The 11,691-nt window shown below is 39.0% G+C and overlaps 1 protein-coding gene across 1 annotated transcript in view; it reads left to right on the forward strand.

The window, feature by feature from the left end:
* Positions 1-11,691, forward strand: part of zbbx (zinc finger, B-box domain containing) — a 153,130-nt gene that overhangs the window by 79,136 nt on the left and 62,303 nt on the right. Inside the window, exons 11-14 of the mRNA XM_063044882.1 lie at positions 5,030-5,150; positions 6,237-6,346; positions 8,808-8,917; positions 10,620-10,699. Coding sequence (XP_062900952.1) covers positions 5,030-5,150; positions 6,237-6,346; positions 8,808-8,917; positions 10,620-10,699 — 421 coding nt within the window. The remainder of the gene's footprint in view (positions 1-5,029; positions 5,151-6,236; positions 6,347-8,807; positions 8,918-10,619; positions 10,700-11,691) is intronic.

The following is an 11,691-nucleotide window of genomic DNA, read 5'->3' on the forward strand; positions in this document are numbered from 1 at the left end:
AATTTGCTTTTGTCATTTTCCTAACTAATGTGACTAGGAACTGATGAATAGGTAAGGGCTGAGAAGGATTTTGAGTTAGTGTCAAATCAGGCTACCTTTGCAATGTGCGGAATAAGAAATTGATAAAACACCATTGAAATCATAGGAAAGCACATAGGAGTTGCTGTTTATTTGTGTAAGGGGGTTTCTTTTTTTATGTCACTGCGTAGTCTGATTAAAATGGCTTCTTTGTTATGCTATAATTGAAAGTGCTTCTTTGTTATGTTAACTGGCATGGTTTGTTGCCTCCCGGGAGCCAGGGTCCGGGATGTCTCTAACCGGGTGCACAACATCCTGGTACGTGAGGGAAAGCAACCAGAAGTCGTGATACATGTTGGGACCAAGGACATAGGCAGGAAGAGGGATGAGGTCCTGAAGTGTGAGTTTCGGGAATTAGGCAGAAGGCTGAAGAACAGGACCTCAAGGGTGACGTTCTCAGGATTGCTGCCAGTGCTACGTGAAAGAGATGGTAAGAATTGGAGGAGATGGCAGTTGAATACATGGCTGAGGAGTTGGTGCAGGGAGCAGGGTTTTAGATTTTTAGATCATTGGGATCTCTTCTGGGGAAGGTGGGACCTGTACAGATTGGATGGGTTGCACCAGAACTTGAGGGGGAGTAATATCCTTGCAGGTAGGTTTGCTAGCATGGTTCGGGAGGGTTTAAACTAATTTGCGAGGGGGATGGGACCCAGAGCGATAGAGCAATGAAAGAACTGCATGGAGTAAAGCCAGATCTAACATACAGAGAGGCTTTGAGGAAAGAGAAGCAGAATAAACGGTGTAAAGACAGTAAGGTAGAAGGGCTGAAATGTGTGTACCTCAATGCAAGAAGCATCAGGAACAAAAGTGATGAACTGAGAGCTTGGATACATACATGGAATTATGATGTAGTGGCCATTACAGAGACTTGGCTGGCACCAGGGCAGGAATGGATTCTCAATATTCCTGGATTTCAGTGCTTTAAAAGGGATAGAGAGGGCAGAAAAAGGGGAGGAGGGGTGGGATTACTGGTCAGGGATACTATTACAGCTACAGAAAGGGTGGGTAATGTAGCAGGATCCTCTTTTGAGTCAATATGGGTGGAAGTTAGGAATAGGAAGGGAGCAGTTACTCTACTGGGGGTATTCTATAGGCCCCCTGGTAGCAGCAGAGATACAGAGGAGCAGATTGGGAGGCAGATTTTGGAAAGGTGCAAAAATAACAGGGTTGTTATCATGGGTGACTTTAACTTCCCTAATATTGATTGGCACCTGATTAGTTCCAAGGGTTTAGATGGGGCAGAATTTGTTAAGTGTTTCCAGGATGGATTCCTGTCACAGAATGTGGACAGGCCGACCAGGGGGAATGCCATACTAGATCTAGTATGAGGTAATAAACCGGGTCAGGTCACAGTTCTCTCAGTGGGTGAGCATCTGGGGGACAGTGACCACTGCTCCCTGGCCTTTATAATTATCATTGAAAAGGATAGAATCAAAGAGGACAGGAAAATTTTTAATTGGGGAAAGGCAAATTATGAGGCTATAAGGCTAGAACATGCGGGTGTGAATTGGGATGATGTTTTTGCAGGGAAATGTACTATGGACATGTGGTCGATGTTTAGAGATCTCTTGTGGGATGTAAGGGATAAATTTGTCCCGGTGAGGAAGATAAAGAATGGTAGGATGAAGGAACCATGGGTGACAAGTGAGGTGGAAAATCTAGTCAGGAGGAAGAAGGCAGCATACATGAGGTTTAGGAAGCAAGGATCAGATGGGTCTATTGAGGAATATAGGGAAGCAAGAAAGGAACTTAAGAAGGGGCTGAGAAGAGCAAGAAGGGGGCATGAGAAGGCCTCGGTGAGTAGGGTAAGGGAAAACCCCAAGGCATTCTTCAATTATGTGAAGAAAAAAAAGGATGATAGGAGTGAAGGTAGGACCGATTAGAGATAAAGGTGGGAAGATGTGCCTGGAGACTGTGGAAGTGAGTGAGGTCCTCAATGAATACTTCTCTTCGGTATTCACCAATGAGAGGGAACTTGATGATGGTGAGGACAATATGAGTAAGGTTGATGTTCTGGAGCATGCTGATATTAAGGGAGAGGAGGTGTTGGAGTTGTTAAAATACATTAGGACAGATAAGTCCCCGGGGCCTTACGGAATATTCCCCAGGCTGCTCCACGAGGTGAGAGAAGAGATTGCTGAGCCTCTGGCTAGGATCTTTATGTCCTCATTGTCCATGGGAATGGTACCGGAGGACTGGAGGGAGGCGAATGTTGTTCCCTTGTTCAAAAAAGGTAGTAGGGATAGTCCGGGTAATTATAGACCAGTGAGCCTTACGTCTGTGGTGGGAAAGCTGTTGGAAAAGATTCTTAGAGATAGGATCTATAGGCATTTAGAGAATCATGGTCTGATCAGGGACAGTCAGCATGGCATTGTGAAGGGCAGATCGTGTCTAACAAGCCTGATAGAGTTCTTTGAGGAGGTGACCAGGCATATAGATGAAGGTAGTGCAGTGGATGTGATCTATATGGATTTTAGTAAGGCACTTGACAAGGTTCCACACGGTAGGCTTATTCAGAAAGTTAGAAGGCATGGGATCCAGGGAAGTTTGGGCACGTGGATTCAGAATTGGCTTGCCTGCAGAAGGCAGAGGGTGGTGGTGGAGGGAGTACATTCAGATTGGAGGATTGTGACTAGTGGTGTCCCACAAGGATCTGTTCTGGGACCTCTACTTTTCGTGATTTTTATTAACGATCTGGATGTTGGGGTAGAAGGGTGGGTTGGCAAGTTTGCAGACGACACAAAGGTTGGTGGTGTTGTAGATAGTGTAGAGGACTGTCAAAGATTGCAGAGAGACATTGATAGGATGCAGAAGTGGGCTGAGAAGTGGCAGATGGAGTTCAACCCGGAGAAGTGTGAGGTGGTACACTTTGGAAGGACAAACTCCAAGGCAGAGTACAAAGTAAATGGCAGGATACTTGGTAGTGTGGAGGAGCAGAGGGATCTCGGGGTACATGTCCACAGATCCCTGAAAGTTGCCTCACAGGTGGATAGGGTAGTTAAGAAAGCTTATGGGGTGTTAACTTTCATAAGTCGCGGTATAGAGTTTAAGAGTCGCAATGTAATGATGCAGCTCGATAAAACTCTGGTTAGGCCACACTTGGAGTATTGTGTCCAGTTCTGGTCACCTCACTATAGGAAGGATGTGGAAACATTGGAAAGGGTGCAGAGGAGATTTACCAGGATGCTGCCTGGTTTAGAAAGTATGCATTATGATCAGAGATTAAGGGAGCTAGGACTTTACTCTTTGGAGAGAAGGAGGATGAGAGGAGACATGATAGAGGTGTACAAGATAATAAGAGGAATAGATGGAGTGGATAGCCAGCGCCTCTTCCCCAGGGCACCACTGCTCAATACAAGAGGACATGGCTTTAAGGTAAGGGGTGGGAAGTTCAAGGTGGATATTAGAGGAAGGTTTTTTACTCAGAGAGTGGTTGGTGCGTGGAATGCACTGCCTGAGTCAGTGGTGGAGGCAGATACACTAGTGAAGTTTAAGAGACTACTAGACAGGTATATGGAGGAATTTAAGGTGGGGGCTTATATGGGAGGCAGGGTTTGAGGGTCGGCACAACATTGTGGGCTGAAGGGCCTGTACTGTGCTGTACTATTCTATGTTCTATGTTCTAACTGCTAGGAAAGTCCTTCCCGCTAGCAGTTTGTTGAATCACGTTACCGATAAGAAGATGTTATGAACCAATTGCGATAGTTGTTATGTTTTTGGTGTATCTGTAAGATATTATATGCGCGGGTTTTGGCGGAGAAAGCAGGAGAGAGAGACAGAGGATGGACCAGGTGCTGTGAGTCCGCTAACGGGGTCGGACCCCGAGTGGGGTGTTCGGTGAGGAGAGGAGACCGAGATGGACTCGTGTGGAGCGTCTGGTCGACCACCGTTGTTGGTCCCAGACAGCCGGTCGAAGTGGTCCGAGGGGTTGCAGAGTGAAGAAGAAGGGTCCTGAGCTCCAACTGTTTGTGCACGAAGAGATTGAACTTTGATAAGTGTGGCACCTTTTATTTTCCTTTTATATTTTATTCTCTATTAATTATATAGTTCGAGTAATATCTATAAACTGTAAATCATTTAATCATATCCAGTGTATTGTCTGTTATTTGGGCGGGGCGGGGTACATCACACAGCATCCACACAAACTTATTACTCAGTTTGGCGGGGCCGAGGGCTGTTTCCCTAGACGACAGGGAGCCGAGCGACCCTGAGAGTGGCCAGGTGGGCTACATTTGGAACATTAGCTGTAAAATAACTTACAATTTGTGTCAATTCACAATTCTCTGAGTATGAATTACTTCAGCGCCACTTAAGATTAAATTATCTTATTCAGTGATCTTAATTCCGTCACCATTTAAATGAAAATCAAAATTACAATTAAGTTATCATTATAAACTCAATCTGCTCTGAAGTTTACTTTTCTAGAACACACTTCAATAATACCCTTCTATAAAAGTTCAGGTGATGTTGATTGTCTGTTGAACTGAGATCTGTCTGAAATTTCATCTTGAGCTATATTTGGATGGAACCAACATGACAAATGCCAGTTAAATGTCCTTATCTAACCTGCTAGTCAGGTTTCAATTCCTGCTCCTCCTGATCCCATATCATACTGAAGAGATATTTATGTATATTTAACTATTAAAATTAGCTACAAAACTTAATGTTTTGCTAGCAGACTTCTGCTAAAATGCTGTCTGGATTGGGAGTTCTATTTAATTTTGGTATTGCCTCAATTCATAAACCTCTGATGCTACTTTTAGCACCTTTTCCTCTTGTTCTATAATTATACCCCAACTCTCTATAAACAGGGATTCAAAACTGAAACCAAAAGAATGTATGGATTAAATATTTGCACAAATTTAGTGAGCTATTGCACAGATCACACTTCTCATCTATAAGTAAATTTTTCCAAAAATCTGACAACTTCTTTGTGGATAATCTTTGTCAGTTTCCATAGGTGTATCACAAACAGAAGACAACCTTCAAAATTCAAAAATAGTAAAAGAAATTGTGTTTAAAGATCACAATATAACCTATCTGGAGAGGTTGCTACTGAAGAAGCATAAAAGGTACCTTCATTTTGTCTATCCTGATTTTTCAAATGCTTTTATTTTTTGTTTACTGTTGGAAGCAACTTCAGGGAAATGGGTGGGAAGTGATTTGGTGAAGTTACACAGTAGAACTCCAACTAGAAGTAGAAAGTAGGAATTCCCAGTTTGCTAGTTCCAAGTGATCTAGAGCTGCTTATGTTCCTCATTGACTACTGTACCAGTGGGTTGACTTTAACTGAAAATGAAGCCATTAAACTGAACAAAAATCATTTGATGATTATTTTAAGTGATTCTACTATGAAAATTTTGTACTTACATCGATATCTTCTGCTTTAAACAAACCCAGAAAAAGAACAAAATAGGAATAGGAGTAGGGCACTCAGTCCCTCAAGCCTGCCTCTTCATTCAGTATGATTATGGCTAATCTATTCCAAGCCTCAGCTCCTAACTTCTGTGGCAGAATCCCATGGCCCTCAATCCCCCAGTCTTACAAAAACATATCTAATTTATAGAGAGCATGAGTTCATAAGGGGTGTGGAAAATGAGTCCAGTGAATTTAGAGTGCAGGAAATAGTACCCATTGTGTTAAATTGAGGGGGTGGGGGTGGTGGTGGGGGCACTGGGGAGAAGCCAGCACCCTGGTGTGTAAAAGGGAGTTTGGGAATGAGGGTCCAGTCAGTGACAGGAGCCTGGGAATCTACACCTAGTGAGTCAGAGGCCAAACCACTGAGATATCTCAACAATCGGGAAGCAGTTTATCAGTGTTTACAGTAGATAACTGGGATTTTAAAAAATTTGCAAATTGAATCTGGAGGGTGGAAACTCACTTTATTTGGTGTTCATGCTGTGGGATGGGCTGATCAATTCCTGATTAATTGGGTGGGTGGCCTATTAATAATATTGAATTGAGAGTCTTGTGCTCAAGTTATCAGATGTTAGAGTGAAATCAAATTAATTTTGTAATGAGCTTAATTGGCAAATGCTGAAACTTATCTGATGTGCAGGCTGATTTCAAGAAAGCTCTATCTCTGAAGCAAGCTTTTAATATGTATATTTATATAATATATAGATGCTCAATTAAAACAATTGTTTCTTGCCTTTTAGAACTCCGGAACAATCATTTCCAGTTGAAGTAATGGATGACCTGAGTACTTTTATGTGCTCACCCGATAAAGAGAAGAATGAGCAAAAAGATGAAGAACTTTTACTGACAGGCTAGTATTGTTACCAGGCTTCATAGCTAAAGACCCTCCATTTTTCACAAACTTGTTCCAAGTTTGATCTGCCTGAATTTTTGGCAGCACTGACAGAAAGCTCAGATTTATCAGTAGAGATCAAATGCTGTTCAAGGCAGTGGTCAAGTATAAAAGATAGGTATCACCTATCTTAACAGAAGTGGACAATTTTCCATTTGTATTGAGTATATTAGGTCAATTTTCTTTATAGTCTACTGAATGCATCTGTCGTAGAAGCACTGCAACAGCATAGTTCTGAGGCACAAGTCTACAGCCAGCATACTGTTGTGGCTTTTGTTCAGAATACAGAAAGCTTAACTGTACTTTGATATCCCTTGTAGTGAATCAAATTGGCTGAATAATGACTCCTGTGATGTTGGGAATCTTGTGGGAGACTTAACACTTCTGTATGAGGATGGTTGTGCATTTCACCCATGTGCTGGGCTCCAGAAATGTTCACGTTGGGGATGTGTTTGGGTTTTCTGATTTAGTCAGTTTAATTGTTTACTGCAATCCATGCCTTGTTGTAGCAGGATTACAGCACTTTGAAAAGGTCTGTTGATTGAAGGATTACTTCAATCCTGTAATCCTTGTTAGTAAGTGAGCATGTAGAATCATAAAGTCATAAGCATATAAACAAGCCATTTAGTCCACTGTGTCATCACCAACTATCAAACATCCACTAACACTAATCCTATTTTATTCTCTCCACTTTCCCATCAATTCCCCTCAGGTTTTGTCATTCACATACACATTAGGATAATTCACAGTGGCCGGTTCACAGTTAACCTATAAATCCACATGTGATTGGGAAGTGGGACGAAATCAAAGCACCTGGCAGAAACCCACATGATCACAAGGAGAACATGCAAACTCCACCTGTACGTCACCAGAGTTCAGGATCACATATAGGTTGCTGTAGCAACTCAACTAGCTGCACCACTGTGTGGTCCTGAATTGTATAGTCGCCAGTTGCACCTTATTTATTGGTTCCTGGGAATACTTTATTCCAAAATTTGCTGTACAAATCCTTTACATTTATTAATATTAATTGGAAGTTCAATGAAAATATGTTATATCAAAAGATAAGCAATTTATTCACTGGAATAATCCACCATCTCCAAAAATATGCTCCTCATTATTTTAAATTACACCAGTCAATTCCTTGTTAAATGAAACAAAATAAGAGGAAATTTTCAGAACATTTAGAACCTAAATGTACCCCAAAGTATTAGCTTTTGAATGCTTAGGCCCAAAAAAATGAGATCAATTAACAGAATCAAATGCTTGTGATTGATATACCATGAGAATATGGTGGCCTCCAATTTAAAACTTGCACAGTAGTACACAATTTTTTTGCGGTATGGATTTGATTCACTCTAGAGCACATCTGAGTACTACTTATGCAAATATCATCACTGATTAACTGGACAACTCACACTCATTCCTAAATCACACTTCATTCATTTGTGCACAAGAGAACAGCCCAACCCCTGTCACAACCTTCTCTGAAGTTTGAACAAAGAAATGCCGTTTTTATACAGAAATTGACCAGTTGATACAGATGTTGATCCACTGGAAAATTTGTGCACTCCTGAATCCCTTCATTTGTGTATTTAAATCCCAGACATCATATATATTTCAGGTTTTAATAACTAATCTACATGTTAAGGGCGAATAATACTTGAGAATTAATAAGATAACAAATAAGATATTCAGAAATGCTGTACAGTGGTGAGCTAGATTTTCAAGGGTCACATCTCTGACAAAGATATTGTTGTCAGTTTGTCATCATGACTCTTGCCATTCTGAACTTCCACACTTAGAAAAAGCTGTACAAGAGGAAGTCCAACACTCAAGCTGTACAGTGCCTACACTTTGTTCTGTCAGTACACCATTTTAACCCTTGCTTTGCTGCAACTTCCATATAAACAGGCAAATCCTGATCTGCTTGCTGTTGTGAGTGCAGCTCTGACATGGAACTCCTATGGTGTCCAACAGGGCCATACCAACCTCTTCCAGTTAATTGTTAATTTAAATGTATTGAATTGTTTGAAGTGTTTTCGAGAGTTCTGATTTAGTATTTCCAATTCTTTTAACAACTTAATTATTAAAATATTTAATTATATATATTTATATAATAATATTTTTATAATATTGTGAACTTAAATTTCATTAAACATCTTTTGCTAGGCATTAAGCCCATGAATGTGGCTTAGGCTGTAAAAGACATTCACAATTTGTGTGCGCCCATTTTAATATAAAAGATTGCAGGCACACAAGTTACGCAGAGGGAAAAATCTATTCAAAATTCCACAAAGCTTTCTGTAGTTTTTGGCCGATTTGCAGTGGGGAGAAAAAATAAAATCAAGTGAAAACTCTGAGTGAAATTTTGAGTCAGCTTAACAGGTATGAATAAGTTGGTTCTCTTTTTTTTCAGCTGAAGAGATTGAGGAACATGAAAACTATGTTGCCCTTTTTAAAGTTGATGAACTATCTGAAGATGTAGAGCAAGTACATCCAGTTTTGAGGTTTTCTGAAGTGGATGATGTGAGTATGTTTATTCCAAACAAGTTAAGTAGTTAAATGCCTAGAAATGCAAGCACAGAAGCAAATAAATAGGGACCCTTTCTTTGCAAGATCTCAAAGTGAAGATTAGATTTGTATTTTTAAACTGTGAGGAATTTGGTTGAAATTATTCAATGGCTTTGGGAGCTCTGTGCAGTAAAGGTTGTAGAAATGGAACTCTTACATCAAATTAAATAACAATGATAAATACCGGTCATTATAAGGTCCTTACCTGATGTGTTGGATAATAATTTCCATTTATCAATGGATCTCTCAACAGTTATATTATGTGTGTAACTACTATGAGGACTTCAACAGTGTGGCCATTTTATTTACATATTGAAATATGAACATATAATAATTTGAATAATACAGAGTGCTTTAAATACTAGGTGCACCATATATATTTGTTCATTTGCAATGAAGGGATATAACACAGTTGATAAATTAGCTGCATAAAATTACGAGATAATAGAAGTTCTTGTGTAAAGAGTTGGGAGAGGGGTAACCAGCTCAAGAGGGGAAATTTGATAGATAGATTATTCTTAAAGTAGATTTATTTCAAAAAACAGTAATCCAATTACATTACAAAGCATAGGTACCTTGCATTCTTGTCCCGAATCAAAAGATGCCTCTTTCCACATGTATTTCTGAACCACTTTCTTCCTTGAAGTATGTGCTAAACCCTGATTGACTTGGTACTTGAAGTTATTCTGGAAGGTAATGCCTTCCAATAGTGAGGTGATGGGTGGTGGGATGAGTAATATCCTGTATGCTATGAAGATAAGAGGGATTATTAAGAAATAAAACCATTGCAAGTCTCTAAGATAACAGAAGGAATAGAAGCTGACATAGGCCATACAGCTCTTCAAGGCTTTTCTGTCATTCAATTAAATCATGGTTGTATCTGTGTCTTGTCTGCTTTATTGCTCAATCATTATATTTTCTGATTACTGTAGCATTCAAAAATCTATCACACCTAGCTTTGAATAGATGTTATGACTGAGCACTCAGGGCCTTCTGAGGTAAGATTTCCAGAGACTGATGACCACCTATGTGAAGACTTTCTCCTTATGCCATTTCCAAGTGTCCAACATCATAGTACCTTAGCTCTAGCCTCTGCAAGTAGAGGAATAGAGAAAGCAGTGCATTGACTCCTAAGCTCTCAATCTCTTTAATATGGCATTTTAAAGACCAGAATCATTCACTAATTAGTCTATTGGCACTCATTTCTGTTTTTTTTTTCCTTATGAAATTACTTAACATTAAAATGTCACAATTTTGATATCACTCTTAGGACCACATTCCCTTATAGCTACACCATACCCCACATTCCCAGATTTTGTTTCTACTTGATGTATTGCTACTCTGTAATATTTTGCACCATCATTTCATCAGTAAAGCAATATTCCTTGTCTTCCATTCAATTACTTTTTCTCCTTCACTTTTCCTTCCTCTGCACTTTAAAACCTATTAATTTTTAGTATCTCTGGTCTCCAGTCTAGAGTAATTGACTTGAAATGTTTTATTTCCCTCCTCTTCCTATAGATGTCATTTGACTGCAAAATACTTGCAGCATTTTCTGCTTCTAAATGCTTTCCTGATTCAGTACAGCCATGTTAAAACAGTGATGGAAGTTACAGAAGTTTAGGTGAATGAACAAATCATGTTTCTTTTAAATTAGGCTGCAGATGAAATAATCGAAGAATCTTTCAACTATTTGGTTGAAGAAGCAGAGTACAGCGGAGAAGAAAATAGTCCAAGGTAATACAATATTGTTTGTGAATTACCTTGGTATAAGTCTAAAGAAACCTTCAGATATATGGCACTTTGCACAAGAAAATACTTGGAGTAAGCCTTGAAAATTAAAGAAAGGAGAAAATGACTTTAAGATGTAATAAGCTTTCATGATTTCCATCAACCATAGAGTTGTATTTTTTCCAGAAATTATAAATCTCTTTTACACATAATCTATGTTTCGTTTCTATATCAGTCATTCTCAAAGTATTTTTAATTTTTATTATGCCACTGTTGCAGTTTCTATTTAATGATTAATGTAAATTTTATTTGTCAACTGAATGGATTTGGTTTTAACATGAAATTTGAAATAGGGGAGAGCAATTCAAATAAAAATTTTGATGGTGCTACTTTCTCATGCTTTATATTCCACTGTACAGTTCAGTAGCCTGTGGTCATTTCTTTTCTCTTCCTGTCTCACTATCAGAAAATCTTTGTGATTCTGTCTTTACTAATTTTTAATCCATTCTAAATAGCAATTATTTTCCTTGCCAACCTTCTCTTCTAATATTATCCAACTTTCTGGCCTTGTTTCCAGTTGCAAAGAGTAAGTGCTGACTACACTTTGCAACTAGATGGCAGATTGTGATGCCTGCTTTTTAAATTGTGAAAATCAATGTGAAGATATCAAACTTAGCATCAGTGTAAGGAAATATCCAATGGATAATTTAAATGGTAAAATAACAATTTATTATTTTTATTTAATTGATTTTTCTTCAGAAGGGATGTAAAAATTCAAATGTCTTATTTCCCATCAGGATTCAAACTAAATCCAATTTGAAATATTCTTTCAGAATGCAAACTTTATCACTGTAGATATTTCATTTGTATGTAACATTAAAATTAAGTATCAACTACGTGTATTTGATGAAATAATAATTATTAGATTCATTTCACTGTGGCAAGTATTTAACAGAATGTCACCTTTGTGCTAGTGGAACAGTTGTATAGCCTTGTAT

This window comes from Mobula hypostoma, chromosome 4 (genome assembly GCF_963921235.1).
Source record: "Mobula hypostoma chromosome 4, sMobHyp1.1, whole genome shotgun sequence".
NCBI classification, from domain to species: Eukaryota; Metazoa; Chordata; class Chondrichthyes; order Myliobatiformes; family Myliobatidae; genus Mobula; species Mobula hypostoma.